This window comes from Chaetomium tenue (assembly GCF_020726465.1).
Source record: "Chaetomium tenue strain MPI-SDFR-AT-0079 chromosome Unknown F5144scaffold_3, whole genome shotgun sequence".
NCBI classification, from domain to species: Eukaryota; Fungi; Ascomycota; class Sordariomycetes; order Sordariales; family Chaetomiaceae; genus Chaetomium; species Chaetomium tenue.
This window is the reverse complement of record NW_027117331.1, coordinates 2,735,488-2,757,008: the sequence shown is the minus strand read 5'-3', so window position 1 is coordinate 2,757,008 and position 21,521 is coordinate 2,735,488. Positions and strand designations below refer to the sequence as shown.

Sequence of the window (21,521 nt, the reverse complement as noted above, 5' to 3'; positions counted from 1 at the left end):
GGCAAAGGAATAAATGGGGTGTGTGTTGTTCATTGCTGTGATTTAAGAGCTATCTTTCTCGGCTCGAAGAAGCCCGAGATTTCCATCCAACGTATCCCACACCGTCTTGGGCTCTGCCGGTTTCTCTGCTTTTCCGATGGTATTCTTCCGTGACCCCGCCGTCCTCCCTGATGGACGGCCTTCAGCCAGCCATAGATTATCCTCGCCGGCCCTCCCCCCCTTGTCCTTCTGTTGACTGTCTGGGGGCGGTCCCAGCAGCTCTTCAATCTCCCCAAATCTGCGCATCGAGCCCTCGAGCGCAACCTGGCCCTCCTCGATCTTTTCGGCCACGGCTTCCAGAGTAGAGATTTTGGCGGAGTCGGCTGCAAACACCCAGGGTCTTACACGGTCGGAGGGTCCAGGCGCTCCGGTCATCGATGTAGCCTCGGCAAAGGCTGCGTTGGCCCGCCCGGCTCCTGGTATGGGGTGCGCCGGTATGAGGTGGCTCTCTTCGGCCAGGTGGTCGATGATCTGGCTGTTTTCTTTCACTTGCTTGGAAATGGTTCCGTTGAGGTGCGATTTGTGGGCAATAAGCCCTTTCTGCTCGCGGGAAAGAGAGAGCAGCTGCTCGAGGTAGGGGGACAAGAGGTGTGCAGTGGGCGGTGGCTTTGGCGTTCCTGCAGCTGGTGGTTTCGCCTCCTTCGTGGGAGGTCTGATGACCGGCTGAGGTTGCTGGCTGACAAGCTGAAGGAGAGTCTTTCTCGCCTCGAGATACTGAGCATACTTTTCCTGGATGCTAGCCAGCTGCTCCTCCATGTTGAGAGACTCTGCATGCGGGCGATGCTTTTGGGGTTCCTGTCCCTCCGCACCCCCATCCTCCCCCGCGGCCTTGCTGAGCTCGGTCTCGATCCAGTTGATAAGCGTCTCCCTCGTCTTGTTCAGTGCCTCAAATTTCGCGCCTGGGCTAACCGTCTCTGGCCTGACGGTGGATCTTGACTTGACCTTCTCTAACAGTTGCTCCTCGCGTTGCAGCAGGAGTTTCGTCTGCAGAACGTGCTTCTCCAGCTGGTCAACAAGCCCCTTAATATGCGGGCCGCTGCTTGACTTGTCAAACGTCAGAGCAGTCACCAGCTCCCTGGGCATATCCGGAAGTGGCCTGGAATCCCTAAATATTTCCTCGGGTTTCAGGAAGTTGGGTGACGCGGCCGGCTTTTGACTGAGCGAGGTGATACCCCCCTCAATGGCCTGCAGTTTATCGTGTCTCTGCCGAAGGCGGATTGCTGTGTGGTGTTCCTGCAGTCGATCGGCACCCTGGTCATCAATACTCGTTGGAGTCTCCTTTGGTTGTGGCTGCTCATGGCAACATGCGGTAAACTCGTCGCGAGCCTTAATGTTTGCGTTCAAGGCCTCGAGATATTCTTTCTGCAGACCCCGGGCGGTTGAGGGGGGTTCGATTTCATCCGTATCAATAAGAGCCAGAGGCCCGAGTGCACCGCCATCGTTGAGGTTTGAGCCGAGATGAACAGCCAAAATCTGTCTTATACGTGTAACTTCCTCCCTTGGTCGGATGTAGGGTTCGAGTGTTTTTTGAATGTTTTTGAAGGTATTCTCGCTTGCTGAACCCATCCTGCATCAATGTCAAGTTGGCAGTGTTAGGTGAGGTGTTGACGGAAATGTCATTGTTGGGACACACTCAAAGTGTCGGTCAGGAAGTCAACATGGAACGCCTTGCTGTGTAGACCGCATGCGCCTGAAGGTCCATGAGATGGGCGGTTCTGGTCCACTGGGTTGTCTCGGCGCTGCAGTCCCTGGGGCTTGCTTGACAGCGGGGAGCTCCCCAAAGCTCGCGCATTCGCTAGCGCAACATCAACCAATCAGGGACCGCAGCAGTTGTAACTTGCCCAAAAATTTCCGGCTTGCCAGGTGAAGTTGCAGCCAAACAGCAACAGTCCCGTCCTCATCACGACCGCGATATCCATCAACTCCTCAACACCACGATTTTTTTTAAATTCTTCTTCGCACATCGACCTTTTTCTCCCGATGCGGTGCGGAGATCATAATTTGTCCGCGATATAGAGACATCCTGGTTTGGGTGGGGTCGGACTGATTAACGCCACCAAGCTGCAGGTAGAACCGACGCGGCGGCGACAGTCGAGTGCGGATATCATCGCGACCTGACGCCCATCCCATTTTCAGTCGACCCCGAGATACCCTAATAAATTCGCCCAAGATGTCCGACTACCAGCGCGATGTCTCGCAGTACAAGTACTCGGCCATGTCCAACCTGGTTCTCCAGGCGGACCGTCGGTTTGTGACAAGACGAACCGATGAGGCCACTGGAGATCCAGAGTCGCTGGCCGGGCGCTTGTCTATCAAAGAGATGGGAGGTCGCGTAGGTCGGGGCTCGGCGCCAAAGACGAAGAAGACTGGCGCCATGCCGGATGTGGAGCGAGGGAGCATGCGGGAGGGCGCCGATGTCCTACGGCACATGAAGCAACAGAAGGGCAAGGCAGAGGCGCGTGGTGGTGGTATCCTGTCTGGTGCCGACGCCTTGATTGAAGGCATCCGGTATCGACCTCGGACTCAACCTACCCGCGATGCCTTTAACCTTATTCTGACGATAGTGGCAGAACATCTTGGTGATGTTCCCCACGAGGTCGTGCGGAGCGCTGCCGACGCGACATTAGAGTATCTCAAGGACGACGACCTGAAGGATTTCGACAAGAAGAAGGAGGTCGACGATATTCTAGGGGTCTCGATGAACCCGAAGCAGTTCAACGAGCTAATCAACCTCGGGAAGAAGATTACGGATTACGATGCGCAGGATGAAGACGAGGATATGGAGGATGTAAAAGGGGCCGGCGAGGACGAAGTCGACGGCAGGCAGGGTGTTGCCGTCAACTTCGAAAATGAAGATGATGATGACGGGATGCTCGACGTGGTCCGGGACGAGTCCTCAGAAGACGAGGACCAGGACGAAGAGGATGACCCGGATCTTCTAGAAGCTGCCGAGGGCGGGGAAGCGGGCAAGGACCGTGACGAGGAAGAGGTGGGGTTGGCCGACGGCGAGGCCATGGTGATCGATGCTGCCCCCCAAGGAAAAGCGAAGTCAGAAGAGAAAAACGCCGTTCCAGCCCGGGATATCGATGCATACTGGTTGCAGCGCCAGATCGGTCGGCTGTATCCCGATGCCCATACCCAGCACGACAAGACCCTACAAGCTCTGAAGATTCTATCAGGGGAGCCAGATGAACCCGATGGTGAGGAGAAACAGCTTCGTGATATCGAAAACGATCTCATGGAGCTCTTCGACTACGAGCACCATGAGATCGTGCAAAAGCTCATCGAGAACCGCGAGAAGGTTGTGTGGCTCACCCGCCTAGCCAAAGCCGAGGGCCAGGAGGAGCGCGAGACGATCGAGCGGGAGATGGCTTCAGAAGGGCTACGATGGATCCTTGATGAGCTCCACGGCAAGCCCGCAGACGGCCAGAAAAAGCCCAAGATGGAAATCAAGATGGACATCGACAAGAGCACTCTTGAAAGCGGGCAGGCTCAAGCAGAGGAACAGGCCGAAGGGCAATTGGTGGGGGGGCTCCAACCGAAGAAGCTGATCAACCTGGAGAACCTTGTCTTCGACCAAGGGAACCACCTCATGACCAACCCGAGGGTCACGCTCCCGGACGGCACGACGAAGCGAACTTTTAAGGGATATGAGGAGGTCCACATCCCGCAGCCAAAACCGCGGAACGACCCTAGCGACCAGAACATTCCGATTTCTGAAATGCCCGAGTGGGCTCAACTGCCCTTCAGTACGACAAAGACCTTGAACAAGATCCAGTCCAAGTGTTATCCCTCCGCCTTCCAAGATGACGGCAACATGCTCATCTGCGCTCCGACGGGCAGCGGAAAAACAAACGTTGCCATGCTTACGATGCTTCGTGAGATTGGCAAGAACAGGAACAGCCAAGGGGAGATTGACTTGGACGCGTTCAAGATTGTCTACATCGCCCCTTTGAAGGCCCTTGTGCAGGAGCAGGTTGGGAATTTTGGGAAGAGGTTGCAGCCGTACGGCATCAAGGTGTCAGAGCTGACGGGTGACCGCCAACTCACCAAGCAGCAGATAGCCGAGACCCAGGTCATCGTGACGACCCCTGAAAAATGGGATGTCATCACGAGAAAGGCAACCGACATTTCATACACAAACCTCGTTCGCCTCATCATCATTGATGAGATCCATCTCCTGCACGACGACCGTGGCCCGGTGCTGGAAAGCGTTGTCAGTAGGACTATCCGCAAGACCGAGCAGACGGGTGAACCGGTCCGTATCGTCGGCCTGTCAGCTACGCTGCCCAACTACCGGGATGTGGCCAGCTTCCTCCGGGTCGACTTCGAAAAGGGCATGTTCCATTTTGACGGTTCATTCCGTCCGTGTCCCTTGCGGCAAGAGTTCATCGGCGTTTCAGATAAGAAGGCCATCAAGCAGCTCAAGACGATGAACGACATCACCTACCAAAAGGTCCTCGAGCACGTTGGGCAAAATCGCCATCAGATGCTGGTGTTTGTGCACTCGAGAAAGGAGACGGCCAAGACAGCAAAGTACATCCGCGACAAAGCCTTGGAAATGGAAGCCATCGACCAAATTCTCAAGCATGATGCCGGTACCCGTGAAGTCTTGAGCGAGGCGGCTAACTCGGTCAACAACACCGATCTCAAGGACATCCTACCCTACGGTTTTGGCATCCACCACGCCGGCATGAGCCGAGAGGACAGGACTGACGTCGAGGAGCTTTTCGCGAGCGGACACATCCAAGTGCTCGTGTGTACAGCAACGCTTGCCTGGGGTGTCAACCTTCCCGCGCATACGGTTATTATCAAGGGCACGCAAGTTTATTCCCCAGAGAAGGGTAGCTGGGTCGAGCTGAGCCCTCAGGACGTGCTGCAGATGCTTGGCCGCGCGGGCCGCCCTCAATTCGACAAATACGGCGAAGGCATCATCATCACTACCCAAGGCGAGATTCCGTACTATCTGTCATTGCTCAACCAGCAGCTGCCGATCGAAAGTCAACTTGCGAGCAAGCTTGTTGATAACTTGAACGCCGAAATTGTTCTTGGCAACATTCGAACCCGCGACGAGGGTGTAGAGTGGCTCGGCTACACTTATCTCTTTGTTCGCATGCTTCGCTCTCCCGGGCTCTACAGCGTCGGCGCTGAGTACGAGGACGATGGCGCACTTGAGCAAAAGCGGGTTGACTTGGTCCATTCTGCTGCGACCGTCTTGAAGAAATCCAACTTGGTCAAGTATGACGAAAAGACGGGCAAGCTGCAATCCACAGAGCTCGGGCGCATTGCGTCCCATTACTACATCACCCATACTTCGATGGACACGTATAACAAGCTGATTCAGCCGTCCATGAACGACGTCGAGTTGTTCCGCGTCTTCGCTCAGAGCGGCGAGTTCAAGTATATCCCCGTCCGCCAGGAGGAGAAGCTTGAGCTTGCCAAAATTCTTGCCCGTGTCCCCATCCCCGTGAAGGAGAGCATCGAAGAGCCGACGGCCAAGATCAACGTTCTTCTCCAAGCCTACATCTCCCGCCTCAAGCTCGACGGGTTGGCTCTCATGGCTGACATGGTTTACGTCACCCAGTCCGCTGGCCGCATTCTCCGCGCAATCTTCGAGATTACTCTGAAGAAGGGCTGGGCCTCTGTCGCCAAGCTCGCCCTGAATCTTTGCAAAATGGCCGAGAAGAGGATGTGGCCCACCATGTCGCCTCTCAGGCAGTTCCCCAGCTGCGCTATTGAGATTGTGCGGAAAGCAGAGAGGATCGAGGTGCCGTTCAGCAGCTACTTTGATTTGGACCCTCCTCGTATGGGCGAGTTGCTTGGCTTGCCGAAGGCTGGCAAGACGGTGTGCAGCCTCGTCGCCAAGTTTCCTCGAGTCGAAATCCAGGCCAACGTGCAACCCATGACAAGATCGATGCTGCGTGTCGAGCTTACCATCACCCCCAACTTTGAGTGGGATGCTGACGTCCATGGGCTGTCCGAAAGCTTTTGGATTCTCGTGGAGGATTGCGACGGCGAGGACATTCTCTTCCATGACCAGTTCATCCTTCGCAAGGACTACGTCGAGTCGGACACCAATGAGCACACCGTCGAGTTTACAGTGCCCATCTCCGAGCCGATGCCGCCCAACTACTTCATATCGGTCATTTCGGATCGGTGGATGCACTCCGAGACCCGGATGGCAGTGTCATTTCAGAAGCTCATCCTACCGGAGCGGTTTCCTCCTCATACAGAGCTGCTCGACTTGCAGCCCCTGCCTGTGTCGGCTCTCAAGGCCAAGGACTACGCGGCCCTTTACCCCGACTGGCAACAATTCAACAAGGTGCAGACGCAGACCTTTAATTCCCTGTATAACACCGACAACAACGTTCTGGTGGCCTCGCCAACTGGCAGCGGCAAGACTGTTTGTGCTGAATTTGCTCTGTTGCACCACTGGGCGAGTGAAGACCCCGGACGTGTAGTCTACATTGCGCCTTTCCAGGAACTCGTAGACCAACGATTCGAGGACTGGCAGAAGCGCTTCTCGAACCTCCGTGGGGGCAAGGATGTTGTGAAGCTGACGGGTGAGACCTCCAGCGACCTCAAGCTGCTCGAGCAAGGAGACCTCATCCTAGCCACCCCCCTTCAGTGGGATGTCTTGTCCCGACAATGGAAGCGGAGGAAGAATGTCCAGACGGTGGAGCTATTCATCGCGGATGAGTTGCATCTTCTCGGTGGCCAAATGGGGTACATCTACGAGATCATCGTGTCTCGGATGCACTACATTCGTACACAGACAGAACTGCCCATGAGGATCGTCGGCCTCAGCGTCTCTCTGGCCAATGCTCGCGATGTGGGCGAGTGGATTGACGCCAAGAAGCATGACATCTACAACTTCAGCCCCCATGTGCGCCCGGTGCCGCTGGAGCTTCATATTCAGTCCTACACCATCCCCCATTTCCCGTCCCTCATGCTCGCCATGGCGAAGCCGACATACCTGGCTGTCACCCAGCTGTCAGCGGACCAACCGGCCCTCATTTTCGTTCCGAATCGGAAGCAAACTAGAGCAACAGCTCGCGATCTTCTCACGGCCTGTCTCGCAGACGACGACGAAGACCGGTTCCTGCACGTTGAAGTGGACCAGATCCGGAAGCTTCTCGACCGTGTTCAAGAAGAAGCTCTCGCTGAGGCTCTGTCCCATGGCGTCGGTTACTACCACGAAGCACTGAGCCAGAGCGACAAGCGCATCGTCAAGCATCTCTACAAGAACGGTGCCATCCAAGTACTCATTGCCTCGCGCGATGTCTGCTGGGAGCTTGATTGCACGGCACATCTGGTCATCGTCATGGGAACTCAATACTTTGAGGGCAGGGAACATCGCTACGTCGACTATCCTCTGAGCGAGGTGCTCCAGATGTTTGGCAAAGCCGTGCAGCCGTCGAAGGACGGACGCAGCCGTGGCGTCCTCATGCTTCCAGCCGTGAAGAGGGAGTACTACAAAAAGTTCCTGAACGAAGCGCTCCCGGTCGAGTCACACCTTCACAACTTCCTCTACGACGCCTTCGTGACAGAGATCAGCACCAAGATGATCGAGTCCGGCGAGGACGCTATCAACTGGGCCACGTTCACGTATTTCTACCGGCGTTTGCTTGCCAATCCCAGCTACTACAGCCTGACGGATCCGACGCATGAAGGACTCAGCCAGTATCTGTCCGACATGGTCGAGGCGACGCTTAAGGAGCTGGCTGATTCGAAGATCATTGACATGGACGAGGAGGACGGAACGGTTGCGCCGCAGAACGCTGCGATGATCGCGGCCTACTACAACATCTCGTACTACACGATGCAAACGTTCCTCCTGTCGCTCAACCAGAAGACCAAGCTGAAGGGCATTCTGGAGATCGTGACGTCGGCTACCGAGTTTGAGTCGATTCAGATCCGACGGCACGAAGAGGTCATCCTCCGGCGCATCTACGACAAGGTGCCGGCCAAGATGACGGTGCTCGCTTACGACTCGCCCCATTTCAAGGCTTTCGTCTTGGTTCAGGCGCACTTCTCTAGGATGAACTTGCCTATTGATCTCGCCAAGGACCAAGAAGTCATCCTGACCAAGCTTCTCAGCCTCCTAAGCGCCGTTGTCGATATCCTCTCGTCCGATGGTCATCTAAACGCGATGAATGCGATGGAAATGTCGCAGATGGTGGTACAGGCCATGTGGGATCGCGACAGTCCGCTGAAGCAGATTCCCAACTTCACGCCGGAGGTGGTCAAGGTGGCAAACAAGTACGACATCAATGACATCTTTGACTTCATGGAGAAGATGAACCCCGAAGAAAACCCCGACTACGGCTCGCTCGTCAAGGACCTCGGCCTCTCCCAGGCCCAGCTCGCGCAGGCGGCCAACTTCACAAACAACAAGTACCCCGACATCTCACTCGAGTTCGACGTCGAGGACAAGGAGGACATCCGCGCGGGCGAGCCGGCGTACCTCAAGATCCACATCGAGCGCGAGGTCGAGGAGGACGAGGAGTTTGACCCCACGGTGCATGCGCCGTTCTACCCGGCCAAGAAGTCGGAGAACTGGTGGCTTGTGGTCGGCGAGGAGAGCACCAAGACGCTGCTCGCCATCAAGCGGGTCACGGTCGGCCGGGAGCTCAATCTCAGGCTGGAGTACACGGTGCCGACGCCTGGGCGCCACGACCTGAACCTGTTCTTGATGAGCGACAGCTATGTCGGGGTCGACCAGGCGCCTACTTTCTCGGTCATGGTCGGGGAGGGAATGGATGTAGACGAGAGCGAGGAGGAAGAGGATGAGGAGTAGAGAAGGAGTGTGGCGGAAGCAAGTGCGTCGAGGGAGATGGGGGTTTGGATAGCTGCACGGTATACAACGGAGTTGGACGGGGCAAATTCAAAATGCAGCATTTTTGTTTTCTTTCATTCCCGGCGTGCCGCTCGGCAGTTGGCAGTTCTTGGGAGAGGTGGGAGACATCATCAGGCTGAACGGGGGAGCGGTGTGGGGTCTCGGCTTGTTGTGATCAGCCTCGGGGGAGCAGGCATCCGTGCCGGGTTGCGCCGGGTGTTGCCAGCCAAGTTCGGACAGCTTGGACAGCTCGCCCAGCTAGCCCAGAAGGTGGCACAGAAACAGGGTCATCACAGAGAATCACAAGAGGACTGGCAGTTTGATGGAGGGAGATGGAGATAGGGTCATCATGATGGATGATGGAACTTTGGAGGGAAGAGGTTGTTTTTCGTGTTAAACAGTTGTTGGAGTTGGAACAAGATGGGGTTTTCTTTGACCAGCTGGTGCCTTCGGAGTTGAGTTGGAGAACATTGGTGTTGGGAGGGGTGAAGGAGTGGCGCGGGTGGTGCTTGGTTGTTGGCGTCGTGGATCTAACGCATGAGCGCATGCCCAAGCCCGCACGCAGCAAAAGGCCCAGCTCCTCCCCCCTCCACAACTCCGCTGCCCATTCTTTCATAGACCAAGGAGACGCTCCCTCGCCAAGACGCTCGGACCAACCAGCTCGTGTGCTGCCCTCAAATAATTTCTCTTTCCTTCACGGTTGCTCTCCATCTGCATCTTCGGCGCAACCTCCCATCTTCATTGTCCAGCCCCTGCGCATTGTGACCTACCCCCCCATCACAACCCATCGACTTTCATCACTACGCGACCTCGGGTAAGAAGCACGTAGCCTCTGGCCCACATTTACGCGAAGAACGCGTCGCCGTCTGCCTCTTTGCACGCCAAACAGCTCCATCAGTCGCGTGCTGACATCACATCGCCACCTCGCGACACCATGTCTGGCAAGAACGGTCACGCCACACCCCCGGCCGAGGGCGCGCCTCCTGCTGTAGAGACTAAGGACGACGCGACCAAGAAGGATGCTGTCGATACTGAGATGAAGGAGGCTCCTGCCGTCGAGGCCAAGGCCGCCGCCGAGTCCGGGGCTGAGCCTGCCGCCGCTGCAGACTCGACGAAAGAAGCTGACAAGCCTGCTGAAGGTAACACCTCCCTCCTACACAACACATTGTCGCGCGTGTTCAACACAATTCCTTTTGCTGACTCTTCTTTTCTCTCCCGTGCAGCATCCGCCGAGAAGCCCGCCGAGCAAACCGAAGATAACAAGTCCGACATCGAGATGGCAGACGCTGCTGCCCCAGCTGAACCTGCGCCGCAGGGTGCTGACGCTGGCGCATCCGCGGGGGCAGATCAAGCCGACCAAGCTGCCGCCGATGCCGCCGACGCGGCGGGTGGCGATGCCGACAAGTCCAAGTCGCGACGCAAGTCAATTGGCGGCGGCGCGGCGAAGGGCAAGAAGCTGAACAAGAAGGCGTCGAAGCCGCGCATGCTGAACCTGGACGCGGAGCCTGGCGACCACTACTTCGTCAAGCTCAAGGGCTTCCCGCAATGGCCCGTCATTATCTGCGACGAGGACATGCTGCCGGCATCGCTGCTCAAGTCTCGGCCCGTCACGGCGAAGCGCGCCGATGGCACCTACCGCGAGGACTACGCTGACGGGGGCAAGAACGTCGCCGACCGGACATTCCCGGTCATGTACCTACACACCAACGAATTGTGAGTACCGCTTTTCCGTTTGCCCTCGCATTGGCCTTCCCCGGCGCGGCCCTTGTAGGCTCTCGATACTAACCTAGACCTCCAGCGGCTGGGTGCCGAATACCGAGCTGATCAAGCTTGATCCCGAGACCGTCCTCGACGTCAAGCTAGACAAGATGAGGAAGACGCTGCAGGCTGCGCACCACTTGGCGTCGGAGAACCACCCGCTGTCATACTACAAGGAGGTTCTCCAGAACTACCAGGAAGAGCTTATCGAGCAGGAGAAGGCCAAGGCGGCCAAGGCGGCCAAGGCGGCTACACCGAAGGGCAAGAAGTCCAAGGCTCTCAGCGAGAATGACGACGATGTGGATATGGAGGATGCACCCGAGGTTGACGAGACGCCAGCGAAGGACAAGAAGGCCAAAAAGAGGAAGGCTGAGGACAGCGCCGAGGTGAGTTTTTTTTTTTTTTTAGTGTTAAGAGTCATGCACAGCCGCTAACTTCAGCAGACCCCGCGGCGTTCCGACTCAGTCAAAAAGCCCAAGATCAAGCTCACAACGAGCGCCACGCCCAAGACAGCTAACGGCGCGACGGCGACTCCGAAATCGACCAAGGCGACCGACGCTAAGAGCTCAAAGTCCAAGTCGAAGAAGAAGGATGCAGACGATAAGAATGCCGAGGAGGATGCGGCTGCCAAGGAGCCAGAACAACTCTCGGCTGAGGATAAGCACACCAGGAAGTCGGTATGTTTGACGGGCACTTGCAAGGCTGGGAATGAGACGAGGCGGCTGACACAAAGTATAGAAAGAGGTTCTGTTCCTCCGGCACAAGATTCAGAAGGGCCTCCTTACGAGGGACCAAGAGCCCAAGGAGGACGAGATGAAGCTCATGTCGGACTACATTACGAAGCTTGAGGGATTCCCGGACCTGGAAGTTAGCATCATCCGGTCGACCAAGATCAACAAGGTGCTCAAGGCAATCTTGAAGCTGGAGAACATTCCCAAGGAAGACGAGTTCAAGTTCAAGCCGCGCTCGCAAGTCTTGCTGGATAAGTGGAACAAGCTGCTGGCTGTCGACGGGACACCAACGGCGCCCGCTGCGGAGGTTAATGGCACGTCCAAGGCGGCCGCGAAGGCTAATGGCGTCAGCAAGAAGAGCGAGACGGCTGAGCCCGCCAAGGAAGATGCCAAGGAGGCGGCCAAGTCTGAAGAGCCGGCGTCCGAGGCTGGCGAGGAGAAGGCAGTTGTTGAAGAGGTAAGGCTCTGATCTCAATCTGCCTCACCAGCATCTTCCGCTAACCCATCCCAAGGACAAGGCTGTCGAGGCGTCCGCATAGAAGTGGCAAGGTCGCTTTACTCCCCGTGGGTTGCAAGTTAGGTTGCGGAATTGGAATTGGGCCCTGGCTCAATTTTGGCATACCAGCAACGCCGATTCCCCCCCGTTTCTCCCCGAACTCGAACCGCTTCGGCGTCGGCTCGCCTAGCCAACCGACCAACAGCTAGAGGGCGGGAAACCGACTGGGAACACTTGATGGAAACCCTGGGGTTTTTGTAAAACTAGGAAGGACTCATCCATCCGTCCATTATCGACTTTCCTTTTTTTGCACATGGGCAGTTCTTTTGCGTCGGAATCCGGGTCTGGGGCGGGTGTTCTGGTTCAATCAAATACAGGCGTCCGTGTTTTTTCTTTCCTTTTTTTTATTCCTTTTTCTTTTTTTATCTTTGTCCCGCCGTTCCTTTTTTGACCCTCTTCGGAGATTCCTGTCATTCCTTCTTGGGGGGCTTGGTCTAGTCTGTCGAGGAGTGAGTGAGCGTTAGATAGGGACCCAGGGGGGAGTGTATAAAAACACAGTAGTAGCAACAGCAGCAGTGGTGGCATCGTGCCTTTTACAAAATTGAGTTGGCTGTAGAAGCGGCGAGGCCGGGGATTCACTTGGCTTTGTTGGTTGTTTGCGGGTTGGTGCTGGGGTGAAGGGGAGGTTTCCTTGTCCGTTCTGCTTTCTCTCGAGGTGTCTAACTGGGTGATTACTGCGTCTCGTGTCTGCTTGCTAGTTGGCTGGCTGGTGGGGGGGTAAGAAGAGGACGGATCAGGGGAGTGAGAGAAAGAGAATGGTGGGTGGCTTAAAATAACTGGGAGCTGTGTGGACAAGTCAGTTGGTCGGTTGGTCAGTTGGTCGGTTGGTCAGTTGGTCAGTTAGTCGGTTAGTATGTTGTAGATTGCTAGCGATTGTGTTAAGCTGAATAATGAATACATTTTGTGATTTTGGAACTCCTAGGCCGACGCAGTATTATCCAGGTATCTCTATCCAATCCCTGGAGACGCAACCGGAAGGCACCAGTATAATAAATAGTAATGTCGATGGGAGCTGTTGGAAGGTGCCCCTGTGCTTTGAGGACAACGCCACAGTATAGGGAGCGAAATGTGGCGCAGTAGCAGGGTAAACAGTGGCTAGTGACAGAGGATCGCGTGAACCTTCAACAGTCAACACGAAGCAGCGATCCATCAACGCAACACATCAAGATGGCTGAAATTGAGGATAATAACGTGTCATTTGAAGAGGATGATCACAGGGTAATTTATCCCAACCTTTCATCTCACCGCCTTCGTGTACCACGACAAGCACTAACTCATCCCAACAGGCGGCCTTCATCTTCAATGCCACCTCCGGAGACAGCACTAGTAGTAACAAGCCAGCTGCTCGTCCGACTAAGAGACGGAAGGTAGCCAAGGCAGATGGCCCGGGGTTGAAGGAAGGGCTGGAAACCGGCCCTGCGTTCCCGCCGCTCTTCAATGGCGTTGAGAGTCCCGATGCAGTTCGCCTGCGGAGAGAGCTCTTCGAGACGGCGTGGCCGGTTCTAGAGGGCCGCATTCAGGTTAGATTGAATCCGCTCAAATCGTTGTCATTTGCTAATACTCTGCAGCACGTCCTGAGGGAAGCCAACCGCACCACCCTCGACCAGGTCTCGTCGTTCTTGCAGCAGGCGGCCGAGGTTGAGACGTAGGTCACGATGCGTTCAATCTAGCGGACGGACAACTCACTGACTTGGCACGTGCAGAGAGAAAATCCCGGCGGGCTTCATCATCACCGGCCCGAATATCGCCTCCCAGGACCTCCTGTTCGAGCAGCTGGCCGAGCAGCCCTGCACCGCAACCCGGGCGCGCTTTGTCCGGCTGCGGGCGTCAGAGGCGCCGAATCTCAAGGCTGCTCTGAAGAAGATCATTCGGGATGCTACGGCGAGAGCGACTGATGGGGATGAGGATGTGGATGAGGTTATGCAGAGTGTGGGTCTCTTCTGGTTGAAGCGATGGAAGGGGGTAGTTACTGACTTGTGCAGGGGAGGAAATACCTCGATTATGATCTTGAATCTTTGCATGTGTTCCTGAACCAGCAGCAGCAGTCAAAGCGGGTTGTTGTGGCGTTCCAGGACAGCGAGGCGTTTGAGAGCGGCTTGTTGACGGACTTGATCACGCTCTTCCAGTACGTCCACGTCCGTGTCATCGACGGGGAGTTTTGACTGACTCTGAGCAATTAGTTCCTGGCGTGGCCGCATTCAGTTTGACCTCCTATTTGGCGTCGCCACTTCTGTCGAGTTGTTCCAGGCCCGCCTACTCAAATTCACCGCCCGCCAGCTCTACGGCGCTCAGTTCGACGTCGTCCAGGCCAACTCTGTTCTCGATAGTGTCATCAAGAGCGCCGTTGCCGGGATGCAAGCCAAACTCAGAATCGGGCCGTCGCTGCTCCGGAGTTTGGTTGAGCGACAGCAGGACCAGGTTGCCGGCATACAAGTGTTTATCAGTTCGCTGAAATACGCTTACATGTGCCACTTCTACGCGAACCCGCTCAGTGTGTTGCTTGCGGACGGCGACAAGCTGAACCGCAAGCTCCTGCAGCCAGAACACATCGAAGCTGTCCGGACCCTCGACTCCTTCCAGGCCGAGGCCGAGGCTGCGGTCGACGCGAGACAGCTGAACCACGCGCAATCCTTGATTGAGGACGATGAGTTTTTGGTTGCACAAATCCTAGAGCAGGAGGAGAAGCGGCAGGCGTACCTACTGCATCTCCTCCGCGCCCTGCATCTGCTGACTTCCACCGGCCTGACCTCGACTTCATTTGCCGACCTCTACATCCTCGCCCTCGGTGAGGGTATCGACATCGAGCAATCCTCGGGGACGGTACCCCTGGAAGATGCCGTGAAGCGGCTGGACCCGAACGAGTTCCTTTCACTCGCCGACCGCGTGCTAGGTGCCGTTAGAACCGGCAACCCAGACTTGGGTCTAAGCGGTTGGGAGTCAGATGCTGAGGAATTCGTGGCCTCGTTGACAGACATCCGAGACGAAGTTGACGGCCTGGTGGCGCGCTCTAAGGAAAACCGCACAGCCCTCAAAAGCAAATACAGCGCTCAAAGCAGGGTCATGCGCACCACCGTCGTTGCGCAGAAAGTCCAGCTCAGCCAGGACTCCGCAACCCTAACCGAAGAGGACAAAGCATTCACCAACGCCATCGATGCTTTGTTGAACCTCTTGTCGCGGACCTTACAATGCGACCCCGTCGACAATCTCTTTCTTCACGAGGTCTGGGTCTTCGACTCCAAGTCGCCTTACCGTGACGTCTTTGTCCCCCGCCCGGGCGCCACCTTCGGCCGCGCCCTCTCCCGCCCGCACGACTACCTCGCGTGTTCGTGCTGCGGCGGAGCCAACGGCGGGCTCGCGTCGACGCTGCCCGCCACGGCCATCCTGTACCACCTCTATCTGGAGGCCGGCGCGCTCATCAACGTGGCCGATCTGTGGTCGGCCTACTACGCGCTTGTGGGCGAGGAGTCCGACGTTGGCATGGACGAGCGGTCGGCTCTCGTCGGCTTCTACCGCGCACTGGCGGAGCTGCGGATGATGGGCTTTGTGAAGCAGAGCAAAAAGAAGGCCGATCACGTTGCTAAGTTGAAGTGGCTGTAGGCCAACCGGATCCGGATCCGGGTTCCCGACAATATCCTCGGCGAGGAGAATGCATTGTTGGCGTTTGAGAGCGGCGTGGGGGTTTCTTTGGAATGCCCCTTCATGCCCGTGCTAGACAATGTCTTGGTTGTTCTCAGAGTGGGTGGTCAAAGGCGGGGCCGGGGGGCTAAAGATGTCTCGCGCGCCCAAGATAGCAGCAGAGCGACAAAGGTGTGGGTGAATGGATGTCCGATTTTGGAGAAAGGAGCGGTCTCCCAAAGGACTAGCAGCCACTGTGGGAGCTTACAAGAGCACGAGACGTCCCCGGGAAGTTGGTGGTGGTTTCTGCTGATCAGAGTCATTCAGCATTCCATCCAACGAGAGCCACTCGTCTGTTGTCTAGAGACGACAGCCCAACTCCGGAAGAGACGATTATTTTCTGCTGCTGGCAGCATCTTTGTTAGAAGACCGGCTTCGTCCAGCTACAGCTTTCTTGTCACTTTTCACATCTCTTTCGGCCGGCTCATCCACACGAGAAGCTTTTGCTTTTCCATCTTGAACGGATATCTTTACAATAATATTTTATTACCTATCTTCTCGTCGCTCAAACCACTCAGATATCAAACAGACCTGAGTTGAACCACGAAACACCGTCACGGCACACCCCTTAATAAGTCACCGCTACGACAAGACCTGCCAAAATGGAGCACCCATGGCACCAACAGCCGAGCACTCCCTCCGACGGCCTCCCCCCTCCCACCCCAAGCAACAACACCCCCCAAACCCCCACCAGCCTCACCACTCCCACCGCCCTCACCAACACCACCACCACCACCACCACCACCCCAGCCTTCGGCACGCGCCGCGCCGCCACCAACCCCGCCTTCTCCGCCAAACTCACCCAAATGTCCCTGCAACTCGCCCCCCTCGTCCAACTCACCACCGGCACCATCCACCCAGCCTTCCCACGCACGCTCCTCTGCTTCTGGCTGCTCACGGACGACCAGCTCGACTCGCTCGCGCACTTCTACCACCAGCGCACCCCCTGCCGCTGGACGCGCCAGTATCCGTGCCCCGTGGCCTGGCCGCCGGGGCTGAATCTCGAAGAGAAGAGGCGGAAGTTGGGCAGGTTTATTGGGTTGCGGGGGTGTGAGACGCCGATTGGGGAGTTGGTGGATAGGGGGGTGTTGGAGGTGCTGGGGAGGGGGGAGGCGGAGATTTTGGAGGGGGCGAGAAGGGCGAGGGAGGAGGGGGGTCATGGTGGGTTTGGGGGTGCTGGGGAGGGGGATGAGGTGGAGGAGGTGAGGAGGAAGATGGGGTGGTATTGAGTTGAGGGTTGTTGGGTTTGGGGTTGGTTTGAAGGATTGGTTTTTTTTTTTGTGGTTTCTTTGTTTACATGGATGGCATCTTGAAGCGAGCGTGGTTGTTGGATGCATGGTTATTGGTGTTGACTACCTAGGTAGCATTGGAAGGGTTGACTGGCTGATACTGCTCGGACTAGAGTACATAATTAAGGGCGGGATTTGACTAAGTTACATACACTGCTTGCCTTGACTAGGACTTGGAGGTTGCATCGTGAGTGTAATTGACATCAGCAAAACCATATACTTGAAGCGTGCACAGAAAGTAAACATTCACCGTGACCAACCATCTCTTTAAAACAAATAGGCACACCAGCAAATAACTGCCGTCGTCGTTCAACCACGGAATGAAAACAACCCATGTCCCACCCAACGCCATGCACGATGCTGTCGACGGCCCAGGCACCCTAGTACTACCAACCAGCCTCTTTTACTATACAGCGCCTCTCCTACAACCGAACGCGCGCTCGCCCGCCCCGGCGGCCCCCCGCCAAACTCTATTTCTTGCCGCCCTGCTTCTTCTTCTTGGAAGCCCCCGACGGGGAGGCGGCCGACGGGGTGTCTGTCTCCACCAGGACGGGCTCGTCCTCGCTGCCGGCCACGCTGGACTTGCTGTTGGTCTGGCCCTTCTCGGACCCCTCGTGGTCCTGCTGGCCCTCCTCCGCCTCGGCCTCGGCCTCCAGCTCCTTCATGAGCTCGGTCTTGATGTTGGTCCGCCGCTTCTCCCACCACTCCTTGTCCTTCTCCGTCTGCGCCTCGATCTCGTCGATCCGGTCCCGCAGCGCCTTGTTGGCGGCGATCTCGTTGGCCGATTGGAAGATTATTTGGCCCCAGTTCGGGACGAGCGCGTTGGCCTGTTGGGTTTTGGTTTGTTAGATGGGGGTTTTGTATGGGGTGGGAATTGGGGCTGGGATTGGGGCTGGCCGTACCTCCATCACGACATCCCGCAGCTCCTCCTCCATCTCCTTCTCGGCGCGCTGGAACCGTTGCCACAGGTCATCGCCGACGCTCCCCCGTTGCAGCAACGAGCTGCAGGCTTGCTTGGCGGTACGGATCTGGATGATGCGGTGGATGTCCTCAACGGCGCGCCGGAGAAGCGCAGCCCGGATGACGCTGTCGGGAACCTTGGGCGTCTTCTCGGACCCCTCCTCGGGCTCCATGTGCAGCAGCGACAGGTAGATGTTGCGTTGGAGATGCGGCCCGAACCATGGCGCGAGGTTGGCACTCTCGACTAGAGAAATAGATTGTCAGTCTCGTTTCAGAGCCCATGATTGAATTGCCCACAGCGGACAATTGAGTCAGAACATACAGGCTTTCCTCTTGCGGTAGACTCGCGAGAAAGTCATGAAAGTGCCGGCCAGCACCCCCAAGTACGCCAGGGGCAGCAGCAGCCCCCGCCAATCGATGTCGAACATGGCGTTTCTGGAGTATTCCCTGAACTGGGAGGAAGGGCGCGGTCTGAACTGTCGGGGTTTGGAACCGTGTCGCGAAGCACAAGGGTGAAGATTTGGCTGCGTGGTCGAGAGGTCTGTGTCCTGTGCAACTGTCAACTGTAAAGGTGGCCTGCATGTGCCCTGCCGAACAAGGCAAGGCCCGAAAGAACAGCTTGACAACTTTCGAGTCTTGGCGACCGAACAACTCGACAGGGGGCCAAGGGACAGTTGCCGCTAGGCCAAGTCGGCTGATATGATTGATATGACTGTATCGAGGACTCCCCCACGATATGCATTTATCGCACTGAGTTAGAGCATAGCTGAGGGTGGGGCGGAGGGGCAGCTCTATCTAGGCAGCTTGCATGACGAAGGCGTTCTAATGTTCGACACCTTGCTTAGCTTTACATTAAGTTTCAACAAATTATTTGAACACAGGACCTAGCACGGCCCGACAGATCTACACTATTCATTTCCTCAGGCAATAAAAAGCCAGAGCGCAAAGGCTCGGCACAAACTATCAACCAAGTGAACCAATTATTCCAGTTCCACCTTGGCCATGTTGCTACGATTGCGCTCCCCCGATGGCATGTTCCGCCTGACGGTGGAAAAGGACGATACATTTGGTGAAGTCGTTACCAAGGTACTCAACAGATGGTTGCTCTCGTTTCACCATCTCGAGGCTAACAGCCACAGCTTGTCCCACAGCTTCCTCCGACGGTCGATCCAAAAACCATCACCCTCTCGAACCATCCGAGCGGCGGTGATGCGAAGAAGATTGGTGAAATTGCTAAGTTTCAAATTACCCAGGTTGGGCTAAGGCATGGGCTCCCGCTCCTACTCTGGCGAGGCGTTGAGGCGGCGGAATATGGATCACCAGGACTAACACCTACGGGATAGCCACGGCGACCTGATCTTCGTCAGCTACCAACACCAAGAATCTGTAGCAAATGGGGATGTAGCAGGTGATGGCCAACCGGCCTCGATCGAGTCATCCACAAACCGACTCAACGGAAAACCGATTCTGCCGACCGAAGACCACCCGATCGACCCGCCGCCCAACACATCTGCCGAACGAATCAAGAACCCGTGGGAGGTAGTCAGGCAGTCTCCGCTGGACGATAGGCTAGACAGGCGAGATGGCAAGATTCCAAGGAAAAGGGATAATAAGATGTGCCGCCACGGGGCGAAGGGCATGTGCGACTACTGCATGCCCTTGGACCCTTTCAATGCCCAGTATCTCGAAGAGAAGAAGATCAAGTACATGTCGGTACACGCCTACATGCGGAAGACCAACTCGGCCACAAACAAGCCAGAGCTCGGGAGCTCCTTCATTCCTCCACTCGTCGAGCCCTACTACCGGGTGAAGCGCGACTGTCCCTCGGGACATCCCGAGTGGCCCGAAGGCATCTGTACAAAGTGCCAGCCGAGCGCTATCACACTTCAGCCACAGCAGTTTCGTATGGTCGATCACGTCGAGTTCGCCTCGCCACAGATTATCGATAAGTTCCTCGACGCCTGGCGACGGACTGGATCGCAACGCCTAGGCATCCTTTACGGCAAATACATGGAATACGATGTGGTGCCGCTTGGTATCAAGGCTGTGGTTGAGGCTATTTACGAGCCCCCCCAGGTCGACGAGGTGGACGGTGTTTCGCTTAACCCGTGGGAGAATCAGGAAGAGATCAATACCATCGCTAGGTACTGCGGATTAGAACAGGTCGGCGTGATCTGGACGGATCTCATCGACGCGGGAATGGGAGACGGCACTGCCGTGTGCAAGCGCCACGCAGACTCCTACTTCCTTGCCTCTCAAGAGGTTGTATTTGCTGCGAGGATGCAAGCCCAGCATCCCAAGCCGAGCAAATGGAGCGACACCGGCCGGTTCGGCTCCAACTTCGTCACCTGCATTATCTCGGGCAATGAGAAGGGCGAGATTTCCATCTCGGCGTACCAGATGTCGAATGACGCTGTCGAGATGGTTCGGGCAGACATTGTTGAGCCCTCGGCTGACCCCACCCAGATGCTCGTTCGCGAGGAAGAAGAAGACGACGGCTCGCCGAGCAGGACGCGGTACATCCCGGAGGTGTTTTACCGCCGAATCAATGAGTACGGCGCCAATGTGCAGGAGAACGCAAAGCCAGCGTTCCCGGTCGAATACCTCTTTGTCACCCTCACCCACGGGTTTCCCGAGGCGCCGAAGCCAGTCTTCAATAACATCACGTTCCCTATTGAAAACAGAGAGTACGTCGGCGAGGCTCAGGAAGTCTCGGCCGTTGCCAAGGCGTTGCGGGTCAACCAAAAGGACGACAGCATTAACGTTTCTGACTTCCACCTCCTCTGCTACATCCACGCGATGGGCGTTCTAGCCAAGGTATGCATGCCCGCCCCTCGCAAAGTACCTACCACCCCTTACTAACGCCAACCCCCTCCACCCAGGAAGAAGAAGCCCTCCTCTGCCGGGTCGCCACCCAGAACGACCTGGCCGAGTCCTTCCAGCTGCGGTCGACCACGGGGTGGCAGACGCTGCACATGATCCTGCAATCCACTGGTGAGAGACTTCCCAAGCGCCCCCGGCAGTCCGAGGACGCCGCCCCCGGCAACGGGGCCGGCGCTTTTTCTTATCCCAATGATGGCGACGCCCGAGAACCCCTTGCTAAGCGCTTTGCTGCTGTCAGGCTGAACGGACCCCGCCGCGACGACCACCCGGCTTAGGCTGATCCGCTCGGGTACATCATGCATACATATGCGACGAGGACCGGTTTGGACCATGGAGGGTTACTTGCTTACGGTCGGGCTCGGATTAGGGCATGCTCGGAATGAGGCAGGGTGTTTTATGGCTTAGAGGATAGGGATCAACATGGCAAGGAGGGAGGGGGTATGATGGATAATGCGGGTTTGGAGTTGGGTTGTGTCTGGGTAATAGACAATTGCACAGAACTGGGTGGCTACTTCCATACTTGGTGGGTGCATCCGGAAACCCACGGGTGATAACGGGATTCTTTTTCATGAAACAAACCATGATTTCATTGGCTCCTCCATGTGATCGATGGCTTGCGTCTAATGCCGTTTCAATTATCAAGTTAACGAACTAGAGGACATATCTCGATTCACATAAGGGTATTTGCTATCCAACAACACACATTCCGAACATATCCCATCATCCATCCATCCCTATTTTAGACACCAATCACCATGAACGAGTGATAATATAGCAGCGCAATCAAGCCC

At 56.4% G+C, this 21,521-nt stretch overlaps 6 protein-coding genes across 6 annotated transcripts; 4 read left to right on the top strand and 2 right to left on the bottom strand.

The window, feature by feature from the left end:
* Nucleotides 1-19: 19 nt before the first annotated feature.
* F5144DRAFT_568192 (uncharacterized protein) lies at nt 20-1,912 on the bottom strand. Its single transcript, XM_066788636.1, has one exon. It carries the CDS (start codon nt 1,603-1,605, stop codon nt 43-45), a length of 1,563 nt encoding a protein of 520 aa, XP_066644937.1. The 5' UTR covers nt 1,606-1,912; the 3' UTR covers nt 20-42.
* On the top strand, nt 1,896-9,326 carry F5144DRAFT_188402 (Sec63 Brl domain-containing protein). The gene has a single exon (XM_066782798.1). It carries the CDS (start codon nt 2,210-2,212, stop codon nt 8,837-8,839), a length of 6,630 nt encoding a protein of 2,209 aa, XP_066644936.1. The 5' UTR covers nt 1,896-2,209; the 3' UTR covers nt 8,840-9,326.
* F5144DRAFT_188421 (uncharacterized protein) lies at nt 9,327-12,078 on the top strand. Its single transcript, XM_066782799.1, has 6 exons — nt 9,327-10,017; nt 10,102-10,591; nt 10,677-11,022; nt 11,080-11,313; nt 11,375-11,824; nt 11,880-12,078. The coding sequence occupies exons 1-6, from the start codon at nt 9,813-9,815 to the stop codon at nt 11,904-11,906; spliced, it is 1,752 nt and encodes a 583-aa protein (XP_066644935.1). The 5' UTR covers nt 9,327-9,812; the 3' UTR covers nt 11,907-12,078.
* Nucleotides 12,079-13,090: 1,012 nt separating this feature from the next.
* Nucleotides 13,091-16,827, top strand: F5144DRAFT_487339 (origin recognition complex subunit 3 N-terminus-domain-containing protein; the record flags this gene model as incomplete). The annotated part of the gene is made up of 9 exons (XM_066785604.1): nt 13,091-13,141; nt 13,210-13,422; nt 13,492-13,568; nt 13,627-13,852; nt 13,906-14,048; nt 14,104-15,516; nt 15,592-15,595; nt 15,660-15,732; nt 16,349-16,827. 9 exons carry the CDS (start codon nt 13,091-13,093, stop codon nt 16,825-16,827), a joined length of 2,679 nt encoding a protein of 892 aa, XP_066644934.1.
* Nucleotides 16,828-17,357: 530 nt separating this feature from the next.
* On the bottom strand, nt 17,358-18,275 carry F5144DRAFT_546724 (Pre protein translocase subunit Sec66-domain-containing protein; the record flags this gene model as incomplete). The annotated part of the gene is made up of 3 exons (XM_066787428.1): nt 17,358-17,714; nt 17,790-18,091; nt 18,170-18,275. 3 exons carry the CDS (start codon nt 18,273-18,275, stop codon nt 17,358-17,360), a joined length of 765 nt encoding a protein of 254 aa, XP_066644933.1.
* A 574-nt stretch (nt 18,276-18,849) lies between these two features.
* Nucleotides 18,850-21,005, top strand: F5144DRAFT_487919 (NPL4 family-domain-containing protein; the record flags this gene model as incomplete). Its single annotated transcript, XM_066785634.1, has 4 exons — nt 18,850-18,933; nt 18,987-19,084; nt 19,191-20,664; nt 20,730-21,005. The coding sequence occupies 4 exons, from the start codon at nt 18,850-18,852 to the stop codon at nt 21,003-21,005; spliced, it is 1,932 nt and encodes a 643-aa protein (XP_066644932.1).
* Between the last annotated feature and the right edge of the window lie 516 nt (nt 21,006-21,521).